The sequence below is a fragment of the Lycorma delicatula genome, chromosome 7 (assembly GCF_047948215.1).
Source record: "Lycorma delicatula isolate Av1 chromosome 7, ASM4794821v1, whole genome shotgun sequence".
NCBI lineage: Eukaryota > Metazoa > Arthropoda > Insecta > Hemiptera > Fulgoridae > Lycorma > Lycorma delicatula.
In genome coordinates, this window is record NC_134461.1 from 51877285 (window position 1) to 51902549 (window position 25265).

General features: G+C 29.9%; 1 protein-coding gene across 1 annotated transcript in view; it reads right to left on the bottom strand.

The window, feature by feature from the left end:
- LOC142327972 (cell division cycle 7-related protein kinase-like) overlaps positions 1-25265 on the bottom strand; it is a 41374-nt gene that overhangs the window by 10613 nt on the left and 5496 nt on the right. Inside the window, exons 4-8 of the mRNA XM_075371395.1 lie at positions 24461-24554; positions 21822-21964; positions 10945-11041; positions 6060-6584; positions 2596-2779 (exon numbers count right to left, since the gene is read on the bottom strand). Of these exons, the coding sequence (XP_075227510.1) occupies positions 2596-2779; positions 6060-6584; positions 10945-11041; positions 21822-21964; positions 24461-24554 (1043 nt within the window). The remainder of the gene's footprint in view (positions 1-2595; positions 2780-6059; positions 6585-10944; positions 11042-21821; positions 21965-24460; positions 24555-25265) is intronic.

Consider the following 25265-nt stretch of genomic DNA (forward strand, 5'->3'; position numbering starts at 1 on the left):
CATCATGTTACTTCACTGAAGTTCATCATGATATAAGTAGTTAATGTTTTCAACTCTTTACAGACAAACTCATCATTAGATAAATCTTTTTAAAACAATGTACAAATAAAATAATGTGCCTTCAGGATTAGAGACATTCTAGAACTTTCGTTTAATTAGGTAAATATTCCTACATTATTTATTTCATTACCTAATTTAAGGAATTGGAAAACATTTTAAAAAGAAATATTTCTTTTAAGAATTTAGAATTCTTCTTTAAGTACTTTCTCTTATTAGCAGGTTACCAATCATAATCCACCAGGTTAGTCTAGTGGTGAACACGTCTTCCCAAATCAGCTGATTTAGAAGTTGGGAGTTCCAGCGTTCAAGTCCTAGTAAAGTCAGCTATTTTTACACGGATTTGAATACTAGATCGTGGATACCGGTGTTCTTTGGTGGAAGGGTTTCAATTAACCACACATCTCAGGAATGGTCGAACTGGACTGTACAAGACTACACTTCATTTACACTCATACAAATCATCCTCAATCATCCCCTGAAGTATTATCTGAACGGTAATTACTGGAGGCGAAACAGGAAAAAGAAAAAAAGGTTACCAATCTTAATGGCTATTTTTATTTTAGATATATCACTTGAAACAAATCAATGGAAATTCAACTGAATTTTTCTTTTACCTTTTTTAGTTATAACACATGACATCTACAATGCACCTGACAGCTAATTTTCTCTCCCATATATAGGAGTACCTTGCACAATATGTCTCAATTATTCCAGCTTTTATTTCTAAACTGGATGTATTATTTCAAAAGTCTTTCCAATGAAGTTTAGAACATTAACATTTAATACCTTATATGCAAGTGAAAATGTCAGTATTTTTAAGACTCGCATTTAAAAAACTTGAATTTTCTTCATCATTCTCCGATTTAACATCAATATCTTAAAAACCATTATTAGTAAAGAGAATCATTAACAGAATCACAAAAACAATATAGGTTTTTGAAAATCCTTTAAACAGAAGAAATCTGGTAAATTTTACTGATCTTCACAGACAAATTTATATAAGGGTACAATTGGGGTATGTGCTCTGGAACCCCGCAACTCAAATATAAATAAGGATTGAAAAACTACTTGCTATGACAATAAAAATACCCTCGAACAGACATATAATTCTGTTAAAGTTACAAAGATGTAATGACCCTTGGAAGTAAGTTCTACAAACCTTGAGATAGAAATTTAAAAAACTGATTTACAATTTAAACCTTTCGGCCCTATTGTGTTAGGTATTTAATTAGCCTCTTTAAATCCTCAAGTACAACTATGATAAAAGATTTACTTCACTAACATGAGCCCATCACTCCTTAATTTGTGCTAAAAGGGCCATCAGCTGCTAATCTGGCAATCAGGAATTATGTACAACATGAAAAAATATAATTTATTATTACAGTATAATAACTAACGAACAATGTGAACAATGGCTACAAAAAGATCATGATAAAGTATATCAGAAAGTAAATTAATACAATAAAAGATAGTTTTATATTATCTGACTTTTTCACATAAGTCATGTGAAGATTTATCTACAGAATTAAGATGTAGGAGAAAAATTGGATTTAATTCAGTAAAGAAAGGAATAGAATACCTTTTTAAAATAAGAAATAAACTCAAGACTGAAAGTAAAAAGCATATATGTAAAACAGAGGGCAAGGTGAAAAAAAAGGGAAATTGTAATTAATTATAGTCAGTAACAGTATCAAATACTTAACTCTTTTTCTAGTTATGCAAAGGGTAAATTTGAGATAATGAAAAAAGTATTACGATAAATTTAAAACACAGTGGCATTACCAATTTTAGATTCCCACACAATAGCATTATGTACACCCAACAGAAAGAAGAAGTATTATCACGCTATTTGGACATTTGTAAACTGATCCCACTCAATAAAATACATTTAAACTGAATTTTTGATTTCACTTTTCCATTACACTCTTACTCTAAAAAGTTAATTTTTTCCAATCTTAGGAACAAGACTGGTCCTACGGTAGGGTCTTAACATGTCAAATGTTTATTTGCTTAAGCATAAATAAACTTTTGTCATACTGAAAAAATTGTTTCTGTATTTTCCAGTTCAAATACACAGAAATATTTGGCTGTTCTATATATATATATTGTTATTATAATTTTACTTTAATAGCTACCTATTTTGAGTTTTAATAATAAAAATGTGCCTATCAAAATGGAATTATAACTTAAATTACGATACAATGAATTCACCAAGATAAAATAAAAATAAAAAAAATAGTAATAATAATAGAGTGATGGAAAATATTGTACAAATAAAACTATCAGATTTTTAGAATCAAAAGTTCAAAATTTTTTTAAATTACCATAAGTTATTGAAACAAACTGTACATTGTGATATTCTCAAACATAGGTTGTTAACAGTTCATTTTCAAAATCATTCCATTCTGTAAAAAAAGAATTTATAAGTTTTTAAGAAAAATCTTCATTTAGGAAAAACTATGTATGTAGATTGCACTTTAACAAACATTAATTTAAAAAAAGAGTTAAAAATAATATTAGTATTTTATACACTACCGGTTGTTTGTGATGGGTGCTTTAATAATACTTCTGGAGGGCGGAAGCCAGGTGTTCCGGCTCTAGGTGCAATTTGTCTTTTACGAACAATACAAACATTGCATACTTGAGGTTTGCCATCACAGTTACATTTCTTATCATTTTGACTTGAAGGACATAGAGGAAGAGTAAAAACTGGCCTTACCTAGGACAAAAAAAAATTCTTTTATAAAATTCTAACTGATATAAAACTGCATTGTTTTAATATGCTAAAAATGTTTTTCAAAAAAATAGAAACAAATTTCTTAATGTAAATTATTCATAATGTTAGCTTAAAACTTAAGAAAATCATCAATAGTATTTTCATTTTTTAAATACATATGTATGTTCTGTGTAAATGTCAAATACTGCTTTAAAAAATAAAGAAATTGAATTTTAATGAAAAGATACAAGAAAAAATGGAAAACCTACACAGAGAACTGAACTCAGAATCTTCTTTACAGAGATCTCCATTAACTGAACTAGGATGATGTAATATGTATATATGCGCACACAAAGTAAAATTATATTACAGTCTTGTGAAAATTAATGTGAACAAGAGGTAACTTTTAGTTAGTTATGTTGTATCACTAATTCCAGATGTAGTACAGCTGTTTCCTTCCATTTCAAGTATTGCCTGAAAATATCTTGTTTGTTTTGAGAGGTTATGTGTATTGCTTACTTTATTTTGGTTTCTTCTAGTGTAAGTGATCTTGTGATTTTGCTAATAAATTTAAAAAAGTAGCAATACGGATTTAACTCCCAAAAAAAGAAGCAAGATAACAATCAATGAACATACTTGTATGACTCAGATGTAACAGCAGAGTGTAAGGTTAGTCTAGCTGTAGTTAATAAGATAATTAAATAAAATCTTGAGACAGGGACAATTTCACCCCAAAGAAAAGGTTGCTGTAGAAGAAAACGTAAAACCACCTTAAAAGATGATTGTATTTTGCATAGACTTATGTAAAATTAATCCTCAGAAAAGTAGTTTTGAGTTACAAAAAGATTAGAATCAGCTGGTGTGAAGATTCACGATTCTACTGTACGCAGAAGACGTTTGGAAAGCAGTCTCAAGGCAAAAAGGCCTATAAGAAAATAACATCTTATGGACGCCATGAAAAAGAAGGGGCTTCTTTGGGGCAAAAATACAAAAACTGGAATGTTGAGACTTGGAGAAAAGTCCTTTTTCTCTGACAAAGAGTTATTTTCTAGTTCAGGGTGTAAGCATCTCGCATGTGCAAAGAAGCAATGATGAGTGGGTTTCACCAAAACACATCAAACAAGTTGTACAGCATCCTTTAAAGATGATGTTTTAGGGATGCTTCAATTACTTTGGTACCCATCTTTGGGATGATGAACAATGAAAATACTGTAAAGTATTATCCAATAATACATTTTTATTAGAAAACAGGGCTCCACCAGAACTTGAAAAACTTTCAGATTTACTTGGAGTCAAAACTTCTGTTTTTCAACAAGATTTGGCCTCCTGCCAATCATCCAAGAAAGTTAAGCTTTTCATGTATCAAAAAGGGATTCAGTGTTTGGACTGGCATAGAAATTCACCAGACCTGAACCCAAGTGAAAGTTTGTAGGCAATTAATTGTGAAGAAAAGACAGAAAAATGGACTGCACTACTAAAGAAAAAAAATATAGATTCAATGTTTAAAAGAATTGAAATGGTTAATAAAGAGTGAGGAGGGCATATTAAATATTAAAAAATACTATAAAAAACATAACATTCTTTATATATAATAAATTTGATTATTTTTGAAAAAAAATACTCTTGTTCAAAATAATTTCCATAAGACTGTACAATAACAACACACACTGTCCTATTCAAATTAACAGAAGACAAAAAGAGAATAAACTCTTAATTTAGCAACAATGTAAAAACTGGTTGAGAAAATTAACTTGGCTAGTCCAGATCAGAATGTTTAATTTATTTTAATATATCAGACAGCAGCATTCTACTCCAATAGACTGGACTATGGCACTTTCAAAAAAAAGGAAATCCAACCATTTTATAAAGTGAAATTATGGTATAACAGTATTTATAGGGGCACACATGCAAAGAAGATACTACATAAAATCTGGTCTACAATAATAATACTGCGGCCAAAGAAGCTTGGTAATGGTTAGAAATATAAAGTCAGTGTTTCATATTTAATAACATTTAGTAAGAAAAAAAAATTCAATCAGATTTCAACATACATTCTTTAGTTATCAAGTAAAATGTTATGAATAAAAACAAAAATGGAATAGCTAACAGATGACAACAAGCAGTAATTAAAAATATTAACATTTTTCTTAGTATAGAACAGTGGTAGTCAACCTAGTCCCTACTGCCCACTAGTGGTTGTTCCAGATTTCATGGTGGGCAGCAAGGGATTTGTCCGATACTGTAGCACTTTCCTTCTTTTTTTTTTTTTAATTTAATTAACTTTTTAAAAAATTTTCATAGCATTATTTAAAAACATTTTCATAACTTTTTCATAAAATTCCCTGTGACAATTAAAATTTCAGAAAATATACAATTTGTATCACTCATGCATAAGGTTAGTTCACATTATGTAAGTGAAACTAAATGGCGCTAGAGTGCAACCGCAAACAAAATAACCTTGTCCCAGAATAGCTCACGTATCTGGTCAGTACAAGTATTTGGTAAGTAATTATTATTATATACTTTAACCTGATGTAACTCAGCTTTATAAATTTTATAAAATTACTTCCCTACTTTATAAATCACCATTACTGTGGAACCGGTGGGCGGTTAGAAAATTTTACTACTAACAGACACTAAAGTGGGCAGTAGGTATAAAAAGATCAGGCATGGCATTTTCACATGCTATCAAAATTGTCATTCATCATCCTCTGAAGCAATACCTACCAGTGGTCCCAGAGGTTAAAAAAAAAGTATAAAAAGGTTTGACTACCCCTGGTATAGAACAATGAGAGATCTTAATTAATAAAATGTATAATAATGTATTCCTAATTATTTCTCTTCAGCAATTCACCAAACTGAAAAAAACAACTTACTTATAAAAAAAATCTGCACTAAGTATATCAATATTTTTTTTTTTAACATGACAGTATGCTAATGTTATTTTCAAAAAGCAAAAGTGATATAATAGAATTTTTTTAAAGAAACGTTTTCTTGAGTAATGTGCCAAATTGTTACAAACAACTATGAAGAAGCACACAGTGAACAATAAACATTTGTCTGAGTAATGTAATTAAGAATACATAGCACAATATTAAAAAAATTCAAAATCAATTGTACTACAAACAAAAACACATACACATGCATGTATGTATTATACTAATTCTAAACAACTGTTAAAGAAGCTGTAAAATAAAAAATCAGCAATGAGGTTTCTGTTCATAAAACAAAAAACACCATGAAAGTAATGAATGAGTAAAAGAAAATTTTAAATAACTATTACCTGTGAGTTTTGAACTCTCAAGAAACTTGATCCTGATGATTTTGTATTCATTTTACTAGGTAATAATGTCTGAAATACTTTTACAGTATTTTTATTGTTCGGTGTAATGGGTTTTTGTAACAACCTATTACTACTTGTAACATAATTTTCATTGGTTGATTTATTCTGATCAGTGAATAAATTACAACGAGGCAGTTTTTGAGGAGAAATATTATTCTGAACATTAGCAGAATTTGAGGATAATGGCTGGCGTCTTGATGAAAGTAATTCATTATCGATATGTTTTATATTATTCACATCAGATTCAATCTTATCAGAAATAATATTATTATTATTATTATTATTACTATTATTATTGTTATGTATGGAAGAAATAGATATCGGATGCATTAATTTACTAGCATCATTCGTTGAAGGTTTTTTAAACATTGGCACACTGTTAACAGTATTAGTCAATGGTTGTAATGCTTGTCTTTTCTTTGAAGGTTGACTTACTACATCACTTGTTGAACCATTTGCATTTTCCTGAAAAAAAAAATAACCAAACAGCAATAATTAATTTAAATCTAAAATAGTTATAACTGTTTAATACATAACAAATTTAAAAGAAAAACAATTACTTCAATAGCATAAATAATTCATTAAACTAGTTTAACAAAAGTAAATTTCAGTAGGTTTAAGAAATAATAGCAGAAAACTTATTCCATATGTTGCAATTCATTATAATTCTATGTTCAGAATTCAAAGAATAAACAAATTACTCGATCCAGATTCAAAATAAAAACACTAATTCCATTGGTTTTAACCAACAGTATTACTCTACTTTTACACAATTTAAATGTTTAGCTAAAATATCTCCTTCATTTTCCTTCCTTGGCTTATCTGTCTGCATATCTCTTCTTTGCCATGTCAATACTTGGTTTTTTACCTTATTATAAAAACATATCAGATAAACCACTTATTTACTAATTCTGTTATGCATTGATTGCGTATTTTATCTTGTGAATTTATTTTTACTTGCTGTTATATGCTTTTTCTGTTTAAAAATTGCAAATTTGCAAGTGTTTTAACAAACTGACTACATTTTTGTTTATTTAATTTCTACTTTATTTTAAAGGATTAACCATCTCTGCTAGCTAATTACACATACTGGGTTATTCTTTTATAGGCCTGAAGATAAATTTATAATTTACCATATCACATCAGTCTTAATGTTTATGAAAGAGCAGAGCTTGTCATTATCAAGACCTCAATTCCTTAATAATGTGACTTGTTCACAGGACAATTAAAATTAACAATTTAGCCTGAGACATGGATTAATAAGGAATATTTATATAACACATTTAATAATTGTTTGGAAGGATTCAAACAATCAGAAATTGTTTGATCAGGATTCACAGAAGGAGAAATGAAGCGACAAAGAAGGATAAAGTTAACAGATGAGGTGAAAATTGGAAACTACAAGGTGACAAAGAAAAATGCTTAGGACAGAAAAGAATGGTGACAGTAGTTGTGTACGGGACCTGCTGCCAGATAGAACATCAATGTTGACGATGATGACATTTAACAGAAGTAATATTTTTAATAAACTTTTCAGTGAAAATTATGTTGCAATAAAAAATAAATACGTACCAGGTAAAATGTTGTTTATTTATCACCAAAAAACTATTCATATATGCACAAAGACACAGACATATATCCTACGAAGATGCACCATATCTTCATAGATAATACAGTCACCTATGAAGATAGTCAAACTCCTGTAAACTTACATTACTAATTATGTAGCTTTTCAGAGTAAAAATTTCCTCAAAGGAAAATTTTCAAATATTTTCTTTATTTTTTAACTTCTCATTAAAACATTTAAAAGGAGAACACTGCCTCACTCATTCAACTTGTCAAAAAAAAATATATATATATATATATCACCAAAATGGTAATTAGATAAGTTTAACTTACCATATTAATTTCCAATAACTAGTTTTTGCGGTAACCTGCATCTTCAGTTGGTATTAAATTCTATATCCATTGTACTACAACACACTTTTAATTTTTTATCATTTTATTTGAAAGTATATTCTGTATTTTAAATAGTATAATGAGTATATATGTAAATTTTGCTGTCCAATACAATACTGTCATTCCAGTACTGGGCAGCAAAATTTACATATTACTCATTATATTATTCAAAATGTCAAAATATAAAACCTAATTTCAAATAAAATGAAAAAAATTAAAAAAACATTTTTTAATTTAATAGATATAACATTTAATACCAATTGAAGATGCAGGACACCACAAAAATGAATATTGCAAATTACTGTGTTTTTGAGAGATATAAACTCTCAAAAACATATATATATATATATATATATGGGGGTAATGTTTAGGATCAGACTTTTTAACTTTTCTCCAAAATAACAACTTTAACAAAAGTCAGATTGAGCCTCCACAAGATGTACCTGGACATATCTGGAACAAATAGGAGAAAATTGTCCGGTGAACTGAATCTAAAAAAGTCCACAACTTCTATCAAGTCATACTCCACTAAACTCAGATCACTACATAGTAAAAATTAAATTTATATTCACTCCCCAAAGGAAGCAACAACACCATATCCCTAAAACTAAAAGAAAAACAGACCTTACCCAACTAATCAAGATTAACAAATTAACAAAAGATAAAAAAAATAGCAATCACCGATAAACTCAAAGACCTAGTCAACAACCTTAAATCACAGAATTGGCCCCAATAAAACCTGTAAAAATCATCAGTGGTGGAAAAGTGAATGGGACAAAACAGTGAAGAGATATCAAGCATGGCTATCACACCAATCCCAAAATTCAAAAGCATCCTTCTAAAATCTAGCAAAACAAAGAAAAGAAACCATCCAAGCCCTAAAAAAATAAAAAGACAATATAATAAAGACACACTGAAATCAAAAAAAAACACAGTCGAAACTAACAAAAAATTTTCAAAAATCAAATCCAAAAACACCAACTCCCAACCCTAGTAATGAAGGATGACAACGATAATGTGGTCCATAACGATAAGAAAATGCAGAAATCCTAGTAAAATATTTCAACAAACTACTACATTTCAAAGAATCAACAGAACTACTAAACTTCAACATCAGCACACCAATAACAACACTGCCAGAAAACATCAACCCTTCTATAATAAAAGACATCTACCAAGCACTGAGCGAGATGAAGAATTGCAAAGCGGCAGAAGAAGATAAGATCATTATAGAAATGTGGAAACATGCAGGAAGACCAGCAAAAATCACCCTTCATCAACACCTTGACAACATTTGCTCGAAGAATAACTAGCAGAACACTGGACGACAGCCCTCATCTACCCACTAAACAAAATGGTGGACAAAACAACCCTAATAACTACAGATAGATCTCACTCCTAGACATAACATACTAAAATCTTTCAAGAATCATCCTCATCAGGATCGGTTTACAACTCCAAGCAAAAATTACAACATCAGGGAGCTTTCAAACCCTGGAGGAGCCGTCCAGACGAGATTATGAGTCTCAAGCTAATAATGGATTACAACAGAAAAGAATCACAGAGATGGTAATAACGTCTGTAGTCTTCAAGAAAGCATGTGACTGCACCTGCACAGAATCCCTACTAAAAATTCTAAGATATCTTCAATTACATCCCAAATTAATAAATATGATAAAACTGACCCTCACAAACACTAACTCAAAAGTGAAATTCAAAGGTGAACTCTTTGAACCATTTGAGATCAAAATAGGGCTGTGCCAAGGTGATAAGACTTTCAGCACTACTATTCAATTGTGCTCTGGAAATGCTAATGAGGAAATGACTCAAAAAATGCCCCCCAAAATAAAAATAGACCAAAAATCAAAACAAACTGCCTTGGTTTCACCAACAACTTGGCACTGTTAGCAAACAACATCAACAAAGCTAAAACACAGATATTGTATCTTAAAAACATTGCAAATAAAATTGGCCTCAAAATATCATTCAAAAAGACAAAAATTATGCCCCAAAAACCAACACAAAAGAAGGAAAAATAAACTGTAATAAAGTCAAAACAGTAACCCAATTTAAATACTTTAGGAAAACAAACAACCTAAATGATAAACCTCAACCCAAACAAACTAATTAAAGCACAAAAAATTGGCCTTTCACCAGAAGACACCACAGACAATATAAAATTAAATTAAAAAATCAAGGACAAAAATACTCACAAGAAAAAACTCACAACACAAACATTTTTAACTCCAGAAAGGGCATGGAGATTGGAACGTATGAATAAGTACGGAGAAGACCGCAAGGCCCAAACAGTCCCTTCGAAGAGACTTGAATAATGGAATGACTAAAGTGATCCTATTGTCATAAAAAATGGGGAGGGGGGGGGAATATATATATATATATATATATATATATATATATATATATATATATATATATATATATATATATAAATAAAACATTTCATTATGGGAATTATGGTTGTTGAAATAAAGTAGTTTGTAAAAATTAAAATAAAATTCTTCACTCTATTAACTACTGTAAGAATACTTCAATAACATTTCAATTTTAAATAACTGTTTATAGATAAAAGAATTAACATATAAATCAGACTAGTTAGTTATTTATGACAAAGTTGATAAATTAATGTTGATAAAATAGTAGCAACTTATTCCAATATCTGTGGAACAATGTATTCTAGGACTAGTCACATTGAAAAGTTTCAATATATATCACTGGTATGGTTACAGTGACTTTTCACTGCAACCATACCAGTGATATACAAAACAAAGCAATTAATGAAAATAAAAATAATCACTCAAAAAATAAACATATAAAATATTTTTTTTTAAAAATTCATTACACCTACATCAATAGCTGATCGTTTACGTTTCTTAGATTCATTAGAATTAGTGTCTGCATTTTTACCAACTTCTTCAGCTAAACCAAAGTCAACAAGGAGAAATCTAAAAAATAAAATTACTTTAAGCAAAATAAAAATTAAAAAAGAAATGTTAACAAATAATGCTAGAACAAATATCAATACATACTGCCCAATATTATAGCTTTATCAGATCTACTAACATATTTGTTACCTGATAAAATAACAATGAGAACATCATTTAACAGCATAAGCAACACCCATCAGAACAGTGTCTATAACAAAGTAAAATAGATGAGTTTGAGATGTTATAATTTTGTAAATAACCGTGTAAAGGAAACTAAACCATATTCATTTCTGCATTATCTTACTAAGACAAGAAACACATCACTTACATTCTTTAGATTAAATTTGTAATATGGCTCACCTTTAGCATATAGAAAATGTTTTTTAGAATACAGACAACTATTTTCACTTTCATCAAATTTAAATTTATTTTAAAGGTAGGATTTTTTTTTAAAATGTAGCTATTCTACAAATAATTTTTTTATGTTCAAAAATTGTCCGACCACATTTTTACCTCAAAAATTATACTGAACTGAATGGCAAAACTTGGTAGTCCAGTACTAGGATCTAGTGCACATGTTTTTTTGTAAACTCATACAGCATATCAGTTGTCTAGGAGCCACTGTGTGTATTAGTGTAACAGGTGCTTGTTACTTTTGATTTTTTGTGTAATAATGGAATGTGTTGGGCTTAAGCTACCAAGTTCTACCAAAGCTTAGTGATACATAAAGTCGAACAATTCATAAGATTAGGTAAACTTATGGGAATGAAGCTATGAACATCACAAATTAGATACAATAATTTTCAAAATAATTGGAATTTAGTTGAATGTGATCAACATAAAGTAGTTATCAACATGTACAATTTGGTAATGGAAAAAATCATTTCTTAACTGTTTGAGAAACTGCAATGATGTTTTGAAAAGCGATGGTTCAATACACATGATTTTAATGAACAATTCAGCCACAACACAAGCTGATTTTGCTAATACAGAAAGATTCAGTTTGACATTGCAGAGGAAAGTGCACCAATGGTAACAATGCAACTAAGTTTTTTAAAACTATGATAAATCTTGAATATACAACTTGATAAATAATAAACTTGACAACTTTATCAATAAACTTGATAAATCTTGGATATACAGACATAACTCTGAAACCAAAGCTCAGTTGTCAAAGGAAGTCACCATCATCCTGAGCCCAAAGAAAGTAAGAAAAGTGAGAAGCAAAGTAAAAGTGATCGTGAATATATTTTTTACTGCCATGGAGTTATGAATCACAAAATCACATCAGAAGGTCAAATTATAGTATTGACACCAACTCAGTCATATCTGGAGGTTATGTATCTACCTAATGCAGGTGGGTACAAGGGATCAGACCATAGTGAATCAAGCATCAGTTGCATCATTATAATATATATAACCATTTGTCACATCTGATTTAGGATTTCTTGGTCAGCCATAGAATTCCTTAAGTTCACAAAGTTACTCAGAAGGAGACATATCTCCTTGTAATTTCTGATTGTTCTCCAATCTGAAGATATTGTTGAAAGAGTCCAATTTGTGATTGTTCCAAACTGATGATGTTGCTAAAGGAGTCCCAGTCTAACAATGAGAGGACACAATGATAATCACAATATCACAGTCACAAATCATTACAAAAAAGAAACAAAACCTATTTTGTCACATGGGGGTTACTTTGAAGAAAACTAGGACTATCCACTATGTAAGTTATTTTCCATGCCTTCCTTTTGAACAGACTAAATATTTTTTTTTTATGTAATCATATTACAGAATGTAATATGATTTTTATGTTACTCAGAAATCACATAAAAAAGGGAAGTCAAAATTTAATTTTTCTTTACATTTAAGAAAATATAATCGATATGTTCCTTTTTACTTTCCCATCTAGGTAGCACTATAGCTGTAGAAGGGAAAGTACTGTAATCGGTCCAATTTAGGCATATGCGGTTTTCACCGAATCTTGATGGTTTGACAGCTAAAGAACCAAAAAAACTGGATGGAAATTTTTCGGATGTTAATATTTGTATGTATATGTGTGTGTTCGGTGTTGACCTTTAATACCTCCAGAACTATTACGCCAATTTTGGTCAGATTACTTCTATACATAGGGCATTGAAGCCATTAAATTTTCAACTTAAAAGTCAAGGGAGTGAGGCTGTAGAGCAAGGTCACCCTCAGTATTTCGAGATTTCACCTAATTAAGGTCATATTTTTTTTTTTAGTACATTTTGTTAACAATTAAAAAATAACAATACTGCAATGTTTTTTTTTTGCAAAATCGAACTCCCACCCTAAAAAATGCTCTAAACTAGTGGCTAAATGGGCAAACTGCATCCTGTCACCAAAAGGAGTGCCAGTGTCACAGTCCACCAGCTTGGAATTTCCCTTTTCTCCTATGGGAAATTCCCTTTTCCCCTCATCTGCTTGGACCAAGAAATTTGAAATTCCTCAGGGTTGCCAACCAAATTATTTTTTTACACTTTATTAATTATTTTATTTAATTAAGTTGATATTTCAAAGGTTGGTAGCATTGATGTACAGCTGTTGTAGTCGTCTACTATGTTGTGACATCACTGGTGAGCAGTAGAATTAATTAGACAAATGAATAATATTTAAAGTGTAAAAAAGTAACTCAATCTGGCTGGGTCTCAAATTCAATTGTTCGGTCGACTTAGTACCTGGTGCGTTAAGCCTTGCAGCTTCACCAGTCTGTTGACCATACAAGTGAAATTTGTTCTACGCAAGTTTGAAATTACATTAGTGCTGACCATCGCTGCTATTACCTGTGCAAATTAAATATACCTGTACAAATTAAATACACATGTACAGCTTATGTGTACAAATTAAATACACATAAGCACTTTGGTTAGAATCAGCGATTTAAATAAACGATAAAAAATAATATCATTTTATTTAAATAGTTAAATAAAATGATAAATATTATAAATTAAATTGTGTGTGTAAGCCGTGCATAAGAAACAAACCACAGTTGTAGGACTTTCCCAGAGCATGACTTTAGCCGCATGACAGCTACAACTGTCCTACAAGTCCTACAACGGTCGTCAGCTTTTTTTAAATGAGTTAATAAAATAATGTAGAAAAGAGGTTTTAATTTGATACGTAATAATTTTTTATGTTTGTATGTATTTTATGTTTGAGCTTTTAAAAGCTCAAACACAAATGTTTTCTTTCATTAGACAATCTACAGCTTAAGTGATAAACAAATGATTTCATTAATTCAGTTCTATGCTTTTACACAACACCAACATTACACTAATATTTATGAGTTGATTATTACTTATTCACTATCATTCATGTTCTTACTCTTATACAACGTACATGGTAACAGATTACTTTTCTTACTACATTTTAAATAACTAAAGCCAAACTAATTATGTTTAATATTATTCATTATATCTTAAAAGGTGAACAAAATTATAAAATAAACACAGAATAAAAATAACTGGTCAAATTCTTGAACACAATCTAAATTTTATTTTAAATGTATACACAACCATGCAAAGAACAATACCAATTATGTTATCTTCTCTCAGCCCATTAAATAATTAATGGGCTTCTTGATTGGAATTCTTACTTGATTTCTGATAAAATATTAAAAAATATATAGATTTTTAAATTAGACTCTATTTATGAAACACAATTCAAGATAACAACTAATTGTTATTGAACACTAGTTTTAAGACACAATTTAGATAATAACTAATAATGTTTATTTCATAATATAAGTTACATAATTATAAGTTATATAATTTATAATATAAATTATACAGGGTGTCCCATATAAAACGCAACACAACCTTATATTGGTAGGCATTGAAATAATAAAAAGGCACGTGTAAATGTAAATTTTATTATTACCATCCATTACCTTACATTTAGAGTAAATGTTGGAAGTGGCCGCCATCTTCTTGAATACAAGCTTCAATTCTTTTTACAGCGTTTCTTGCAACTTTTTTGAATGTTTGTGGCTGTATATTTAATACAGCTTGTTCAATATTGACTTTCAATTGTTCAAGTGTTCGTTGCTGTAGGCTTTTTCTCTGAGGTAACCCCATAGAAAAAAATCCGCCGTAGTCAAATCTGGATATCTTGGTGGCCACAAGCTTCGACCGATAACACAATTACCAAAGAATCCTCAACGAAATCAGAAGTTGAACCTGCGTAGTGCGATGTCGCACCGTCATGTTATAGCCAGCAGTAACTGTCTTCCTCTTCCAAGAGTGCAATGAACTGAAATAAAAATCCTGATATCATTCTGCATTAATGGTGTACTCGAAAAAAATAAAAACGATTACTTTCTTCCGCGATATCGCGCACCACATGCCCAACTTCTGCGGGTGAAATTGTTTTTCGTGATAAACGTGGGGATTTTCAGCACTCCATATTCTTCTGTTTTGTCTGTTTATGTAGCCATCCAAATGAAACCATGCTTCATCTGTGAAACATAACATTACGAATCCATAACATTAATTCCTTCACGCAGAAATAGACGGAACCATTGACAATATTGTAGCCGTTTTTCTTTGTCGGGCTCAAGAAGTTGATGAACCATTTGAATGCAATAAGGTCGTAATTGTAATTGTTTGGTCGCCGATGAACAGTTGATTTAGACAAATTAATTTCAGCAGACAAACGTCTGATCGATTTATTTGGCGAGGCGAGTAATCGGTCTTTGATTTCAGTGACTGTATCTGTAGTCAACACTGACGCAGATCTTTTGTGTTCCTTGTTATTAACAGAACCAGTCTCTCTAAATTTTGCAACTAACCTCAATACTGATGTTTTGTTAGGAGCTGGTTTATCTGGGTACTTATGGCGAAACAAATCTTACACCGCAACCACTGATTTCGTACTGAAGTATGACTCAACAATGAAAACACGTTCATCTAGCGAAAACACCATCTTGTCTAGCAATACACTGAACATTAGGATTGCATTGTTGTTACTATCGGTAGTGTTCTACTGTGTCGCCGCAATGTTCAGATGTTGGACGAGTAGGAGAGTAAGCTTGACTTTTGAAATTTCATGGATGAGTGATTGATGGGTTGCGTTTTATATGGGACACTCTGTATAAGTTATATAACTTTCTGCTACATTGTAAAAAAATAATTTTGTGTGTCACTTTGTAAGACATTTTTTGAAAAACAGTAAAATTCTATTACATTTTTCACCAATTGATGAAAAAAAAAACATTATTAGAAGTAAAATATAATAATATAATGCAAAAATTGGGTATTTATTTTATAAACAAAAGAATTTAAACTACCATTATTTTACACATTTCTTATCTTTTCAGTGACAGAATATCAAAATAATAGTGTCCGAATTGCACGCGTATGCCTAATCTTGTTACAAAAAATTATAATATTAATAAACTTTTAATTTTTTTGTATAGTTATTTTAATTTTGTGATATTTTTATTTTAATACCACATATGTCTTGACATAATAGAAGTAAATCGTTCAGTGTATCATCAGAATTAAATTTCATTAACTTTATGTAGAATATTTGCATTTAAGAATAAGATTAGGTAATTGGATTTGTTATTAAATGAGGCTACAGTAATTTGGATGAATGCTGTATTCCTCAACTTACTGAATTGCTATTGAAACATCTTGTGTGTAGCTTGTTAGAACGCACAAATCACGAGTAACTCGAATTAGTTTTGAAAATAGAACTGAATAATTTAAGTATCTTAACATAAATAACATAAAAATGTTATTTGGTTGTACAAAACATCTGCAAGTGATAATTTATTAATATCAGCGGCATGGCATCTTGCACTCTTTTTTTTTAAAGTTATGTTGTTATAAATCTCGCTAAGTATAATGTGACATCTTATAAGATCATTTTTATCTTGATATGATATCAAGCAATTTGAGTTTTTGTTAGTAGGGATTACAATGCCCATAAAAATTAATGAAAGCAAGACACTTAGTTGTCAAAATTTCTCATATTTCTTACCAATCTATTTTCTAATAAAAATAACTTAATAATAATACTAATATTTTTGTTTACTTTAACATAAAAAGGTTTCTTATGAAATTCATGATATTATGGTTGTCCACTGTTGACATTTTTTTTACCTATACAGAAGTTGTAATAAAAAATTTAAGTACAAAAAAAAAATTGCAATCCAAACTAAACATTATTTGCTATTATATTTCAATTAAGTGTAAACTGATCTATGAATATAATGTTACCTTTACCTGAAGTGTTTTTTATAACTAGAAAAACATACCATATATCAGTAATTGCTGAACCAAGCTACATTTCATTTTATTCATCATTCATTTTCATTTTAAGATGACTAATCTTAATATAAAAAACCAAGTAAATTTATCTATCTTCAAAATATGATGCATGACAAATTAACTTTACAAAAATGATCAAGATATAAAACTTGAATTCAAGAAGTCAAGATGTTAGACAAGAATCCAGCCTCTCACTGACACTGTACATTTATACTGAAGATATGATAAAGAATATACTAAAAGAAAAAAAGAAGGAATAGCAATAGGACAAAAAATAAGATGCATAAGGTGTTCTGATGTACAGTAATTCTAACTGATAGCACAAACGAAGATTGGTAATGATCTTAGATTGGCTTTAAAGACTGTTAATAGTCCTGGAGGAAATAAATGAATTGGGAGTGAAAGTAAATATTAGAAAGCTAAATTAATGGAGGTGAAAACAAAGGATTTAGTGGTAAGGACAAGTAAAGGAAGAAAAAAGTAAAAAATGACAGATACTTGGGGACTATAGTGACAAAGGACTGGAAGAGCACAATGGAAATAAAAGGAAAGATAACAATGCCAAAGGAACCCTTCAATAAGAAGAAAAAAGTACAAAAAGTCTAGCCTTAAGAGTTAAAGAAGAACTCAGCCATATGCTATGAATGGAGTGACTTTTATAGAAGCGAAGTAGGATCGATGAGGAAAATAGAGAGGAACTGAATTGAAGCTTTTGAGATGTGGATATGAAGAATGGAGAAAGTAAGATAGATTGATAAAGTGAAGAATGAGAAAGTAATGAAGAGGATTAAAGATGAACGAATACTTACGCAGAAGTACATAAAAGAAAAGGAAACTGGTTAGGGCATGTGTAAGAGGATATGGAATCTTGAAAACTGCATTAGAAGGACAGTAGAGAAAGAAAGGAAGCAATGAAGAAAGAGAATGAAGTTATCAGATGATGTTAACAGAGGTAAATACAGGAATCTACAAGGGGATGAAGAAGGCTTGAGATAGGGATGAATGGAGACAGATTTGGTGTGAAGGACCTTACCGCCATGCAGAACAACAGATGATGATGATGAGGCAAGGAAATGAATTTATAAGAATGACTTAATTATATGATTTTGAACATTGTTATTAGAGTAATAATTTAAGGCTAATTGGCATCAAATGACATTTGATGGATATTTTTTTAAGTTATTACACTAATTATAATCATACCTAAAGGTTGAGAAGGTACAGAAATTGTAAAATACTGTAACAAAAATCTTTTCATCCACACTCTTCTTGCAACAAAATTATCACCAACATTATAAAAAAAATTTGGTGCAAATAATAAGAAATTGCAATTTATCCATTACACAATGTTAGCAAAAGTATACTCACGAAGCACATTTTTCCTGGCACACTTTTTTTTAACCCTAGATCGCCAATGTACGTAATTCTTACGTGTGTCAAGATATAAAGGCGCCATTGTGAGTTCTGTGATTCCCACAACTCCCCACCCTCCAAGCAGTGCTTCCGCTGCCCAGTACAACATCAGCTACTGAAGTCGCCACATTGTTTCTACCTCGTCCGTATTCGTCAGATAGAATATTCAAAAACTAGGTACGTAAATTTTACGTATAGTTGGTATTAGTGTCCAGTTATTGTACGTATCTTTTACGTATAGTTGGTATTAATGCCCATTTATTATACGTATTTTTTACGTATAATTGGCAATAAGTCCTACTATTTTTGACGTAAATTTTACGTATTATTGGTAATATAGGTTAATTATTTTCTTTATTATCTTTTCAGCTCCAAAAATGTCGAAAATCTACACAGATCCCGATGAAATATTGAGGATGATAAATGAAATGTCCGACTTTGATGAAGATGAAGTGGAAGACAACGTAGAAGTGGAGGAATTAAAGGATCCTGATGACAGTGACGAAGACCCGGATTACATTCCAGATGAAGCCGAAATCGAAGAAGAATTCAACAACAATATTTGCCAGATCGAAGAAGAATCTACCCAAAAAAGAAAACAAATTAAAATAAATGTCACCGAGCCTCGGGTGAGAGAAATTACATCTGATTTCATAATAACGTTAGACAACCAAGAGCTTGTAGGTAAAGATGGCTACCGGTGGAAAACATCTCCTCCAGTTTGGCAAGGGAAAACTTGTAAAAGAAATATTATATACACAGCCCCAGGTCCAAACCCTATTGCTCGACAATGTCTCAGTCCGTTAGATTGTTTTTCTTTATTTATGACTGACGATATCTTAAGTAAAATAGTAGGACATACCAACGAAGAAATATCAATTGAAAGAGATCGATATAAGCAAAGTGGAAATTCCAGCCTAATGGATACGTCCTCGTTGGAAATAAATGCCCTTTTTGGATTGCTGATATTGTCAGCGGCATTAAAAAATAATCATCTCACAACTGAGATGTTATTTGACGAATCATATAGTGGTTCAAGGTTCAAAAGTACGATGTCGAGGACGCGTTTTAATTTTTTAGTAAACTGTGTTCGATTTGATAACAAAACAACAAGAAAAGAACGACAGGCACTAACTAAACTTGCTCCCATATCGGAAATTTGGGATATCTTCAGAATGAACTGTAAGAAATCGTACAATCCTGGTTCATACGTCACCATAGATGAACAACTGATTGGATTCAGAGGCCGTTGTCCATTTCGTATGTACATTCCATCTAAACCGAATAAATATGGGATCAAGTTAGTTATGATGTGTGATAATTCCACGAAGTACATGATAGACGCCATCCCTTATCTTGGGAAAGGCACCGTTCCAAATGGAAAGCCTGCAGCCGAATTTTTCGTAGAAGAACTTTTAACGTCAATAAAAGGAAGTAACAGAAATATAACGTTTGACAATTGGTTCGCAAGTATACCATTGGCTAAAAAGATGCTTGAGATGAAACTAACTGTCATTGCGACAATTAAAAAAAATAAAAGAGAACTGCCACGAGAATTTGTTGACGAAAAATATCAAGGCAGAAAATCAGGTTCCTGCTTGTTCCTATTTGATGACGACATGACTCTATTATCGTATAAACCAAAACCTAATAAATTAGTGACCATGATCTCAACTGCACACAAAGATGGTACAATCAACAAAGATTCCAATAAACCAGAAATCGTGATGAATTACAACAGCACTAAAGGGGGCGTTGATACCTTTGATCAGATGACCCAAAACATGTGTTGCAACCGCAAAACTAAAAGATGGCCTTTGTGTTTTTTTTATAACATGCTTAATATTTCCACACTAAATTCATTTGTTATTTATACGCATAATAATTACAAAATTAAATTAAGACCACTCAATAGATTGCGATATATGTTGAAATTAAGTGACGAGCTGATAGCGCCATGGCTAAAAATTCGTTATGCACTCCCGAATATCAATAGCGATTTGAGGTTGTCAATCGGCAAACTTCTCAACCAGCCAGTAGAAACTGCTCCTAACCCAAGTCAGAAAGGTAGCAGAACATACTGTTCATATTGCAGCTACACAAAGAAAAGAATGACTACAACATATTGTGCAAGACCCGGCTGCTCGAAGCCGATTTGTGGGGAACATCAAAAGAAAATGTGTTTCCAATGTACATTGTAACAATATTATTTTTTGTACAAAATGTTAGTTTTTTTAAAATATATTTTATATTTTTTCCGTTGAATTTAGAAATATAACGTGTATTATTTTGTTTAAACTGTATGTATTTAAATTATTATAGCGTATATTTAAAACTTATGATGAAAAATTTTTTTACATTTAATATATATAAATATGTATGTATTTTTATTCATAATACGATTTAAATATATTACAATATAAGTTACAGTGTCTCTGCTCTAACCAATTTTTCTTAACATGCCTGTTTTCACGTTTAAAAAGAAAAAAATCACATATACACGTAAATTTTACGTATTGTTGGTAATGATGTACTATCTATCTACATTGGCGTTCTAGGGTTAAATAATTTTAACTACTTTTTTAGTTATTTTCGATGAAGTATTTTTCTATATGCATTTTTAATTAAAACAATTTATAGCTCAGCAACAACTTTTTTCTGATATGAAACAGGCCATATATCATAGATAATTAACTAAAATAAATATTATTTTAGAAAAGCCTGAACTTGTTCTCAGTATACTCTTAAATAACTGGAAGAAAAACAATTGTTGCAGAATATATTTGAGCTGATCAATGCAAAATCACTGATCAGTAATGTAGTGCTCCTATTCTGGGTAAAATATTATTGATCTCTTGAGGATTTTTAAATAAATAGATACCCATTACAAGAAGGTGCCTACAAGCACTCCTTTGGATAGATTTATCAATATTTCCTATTCGTAAAACAAACACCTTAAAAAATGGAGCAATTGTTAAAGCTGTTCTGATCACATTAAGTACATAACTTTTACTTTTTATGAAATGGTAAGTTTTCAACATCCAACTTCTCAGCAACCAATAAACATAAATCAATCTACATAACTTTACCTTTTATTTATACGATCATATAAAAAGTTATTCGGTTTCACATCTCTATGGATTATATTGAAAGAATGAACTCTTTTTAAAGCCAAAAGTAAATTCTTCATGTACAGCTTGGTTTCACTAACATCCATAGATAACATGTAAGTCTAAAACAAGAAATAAAATAAATTAGTAAACAATTTTTTGCCCACTTTCAATATTTCTGAAAATAAAAAATAACTTATTTTCACAAAAGTTACACAATAATGTTAATCCAGTTTTCTAATTGAACTATATTTTATTAACTTGTTGACCAGTGTTGCTACAATTAATAATCAACAAAAAACTAAATTAACACACCAAATTAGCATTAAGATCATGCAAACTTAATTCACATATAATAAGTACTTTTTGAATCCATTGATTCAAAATCATCAATTACCTTAATACTATCTCAGGTAACACATAAGCTTTGTAACAAATTAAAACTGAAAGTTGTCATGATCAACTGATCAAATTGATGTTATCATAAGGAATTCGGAAAGTACTTATTTTGTGAAATGATATGTTTGCACTGATCTTAATATTAATTTGGCAATGGTTTTTGTTGGAATTATAAATTCAAAGGCTTTAAAATATAATTATAAGATGTTCAGTGAAAATCAACAAATTGATAACCTCATTATGCAGGTTAGTGAAGCAGAGACTTATCTTCTGAATTCATGAATCAACAAGATGCCTGATATTTTTATATATTATAAAACTTATCTTTTCATATATGTCTTCTTAAATATATCTTAGTAGGGTGACAGTAACTGGACAATTGGCTGTTTTCATCTTTAGTATCTAAGTATATATAGTTGTACTTATATTTCCCTCTATTTTGTTTTGAAATTCTCAAAAGTGAAATCATATCCAAAATATTGGATTATTTATTGAGGATAGTTTATTTATTTGAGGATTCAATATCAATATACCTAGTTATATCAATATATAACTAGGTAATGATTCATGCAAACTTAGCAATACTACCACCACCTACCTAACGCTTACCTAGAAAATGGTTCATATAATTATTTTATTTTTATTTATTATGTGATACAACTGATTTTTTTTTACACCATAAAATTATAACATAAATTTCATAAATGTGTTTAAATTAAATCAAATTTATTGACTCATTAAAGAACAACATTTTATTTTTGTTCTCACATCAGAAAAAGCCTTAATAAACATTATTACATAAAAAAAAACTTTCTAAAAAATAAAATATAATATCTTTTTATAACAAATTTAGTACAAAATAAAAATAATAAAAACAATGTGATGTATACTAATCTCACTCAATCATGAGGAAAATTCATCCATACTCATAAAAAAACCACACTTATAAATTTCCAAAGGAAATGATCAACTGTAAAAATTAGTTCTCAATGACAGAAAGCGGAAATTTTAGACTGTTTAAAGAAATAAGAGAGAAGGGACAAGAGGAAAATGCTAGCAAGGGCGGACAGAGACTGCTGCCTCGACACTCCGAGGCGAGTGTGTTTTGCTTAATGGCGAGGAATATGAAAACGTCTATATTCCAAATGATATTAGTAATTACTTCAAAAAAAAAAAAGTTCTTGTCTCAGTTAACCACTTCAATAAAGCGTGTTAAATACTTTCATTCTTACAATCACGTTTCCTCTTTCTGTTCATATTTTCATTTAGAGGGTCTGCAGCTTCCAATTCTTTGCGTATCATTTATAATGATATGAGAAAGTAAAGTCTGAGAAAGTCCCAATGTCTTTGCAGCTTCTCACTGACTACATTTAGGAAGTTTATCATTACGTTTATGTGACATAGCTTTGAAATTCACAAAGTTTCAGTACAGTATACAAAAAACAAACAGACAAAATCACAAATGATCACAATGAAACAATAGTAACATAACACTAAACATTAACAACAATTGAAGCACACACAAAAAGAATACTAAAAGATTTAAACAGACGAATCGAACCATATATATAAAATAAAATACACAATGTAGAAAGATGAATGGCCCAAGGTGTACTGCACTGTATGTATGCATTTTTAGTCCACCATCTTTTACCAATGGAAGTTTGGCGCAGTATTGTTTATATTTAGCTTGCAAGTCCATGGTACAATATGACCTATGTACTTGGAATAACCAACTTAAACATTAAATATGGGTACTATAGTAAACTGAAAGCATAAAAATAATGCAGTGCAATAAACATAAATAATTCATTTTATATTGTAACAAACTTATTTAAACATTTTAAATATTAAAATATTGATTCTATTAGATGAAGAAATTTACACAAATTTCCTATATTTGGGTTTTAGAAAAATGATTCAATAAACCAGCTGACTCAATTAACCAGTAATTCTAATAAGTTGCATCTATTGTACCTATGAAAATATGAGCGATCTAAATAAACCAAAGTAAACATTAATGTACAATTAAATAACTACAATACTAATTAGCATTTAAATAAAAGTGTTATATTTCCATTTCATTACATTAATATAATTCAGAGTAAAATGTTAAAATAAATAGGTAAATAAATGATAACTATGTGAAATATTAAGACAGCAAATGCTGGTAACCATATTTACTAATACTTAGGTAAAAATAAAATTTCAAAACTTACACTAAATTTTTCATGCGGCAAATATGGCATAATAAATACAATGTTATCATCTTTCCGTAAACACTTTACCAGACCAACAACATTATCTTTTCCACTGAAATATATTTAAAAGAACAAAACATGAGAAAACAAAATTTTGTTTAGGCATACAAAATTATTTTTCAATAGTTTATAAGTTAGATATCTTAATACTACAATAACATTACACAAAATATAAAAGAGATGAAATATAAAGCAATTACAATAAAAGCAAACCTTTTTGTAAAGGTTAGTTTTAATTTGAGGATCACATCATAGAGTACTATAAAAACATTATAAATTAAGAACCTATATGAAAATATTCAAAACAGGGTTAAAAGAACATTAATTCAAGATAAACAATTAAATCATGGTTCTGAATAACAGAAAGCAGTTTTGAAAGAAAATGATAGGATTTTTAACACTTCATTAACTGGCTTTTGTTAAGATTATTGCCAACCTAAGTTTGGTTTACTTGAAATGTCTACAGCTTTTTAGCAATCAACAGCATGACTGCAATATTTTAATGATTTAAATCAATATTCTACCTTATTTTATGTTCAATTTAATAACAGCTTATTATCAACATGTCAAATTGTAACTTGTTGCTTTAAGTCCACACAGAGAAACTCTACAAAATTAAAAGAGTTGTAGCTCTTAGAATGTGATCACTTTCTTTCTGTTAAAAGGATGTAGCCTTTCAACTAACAAAGTCATTAGATTGACATAAAAATTTATAGAAGCAAGTACATTCTCAAATCAGAGAGGAACTCTCAGCAGGTCATAA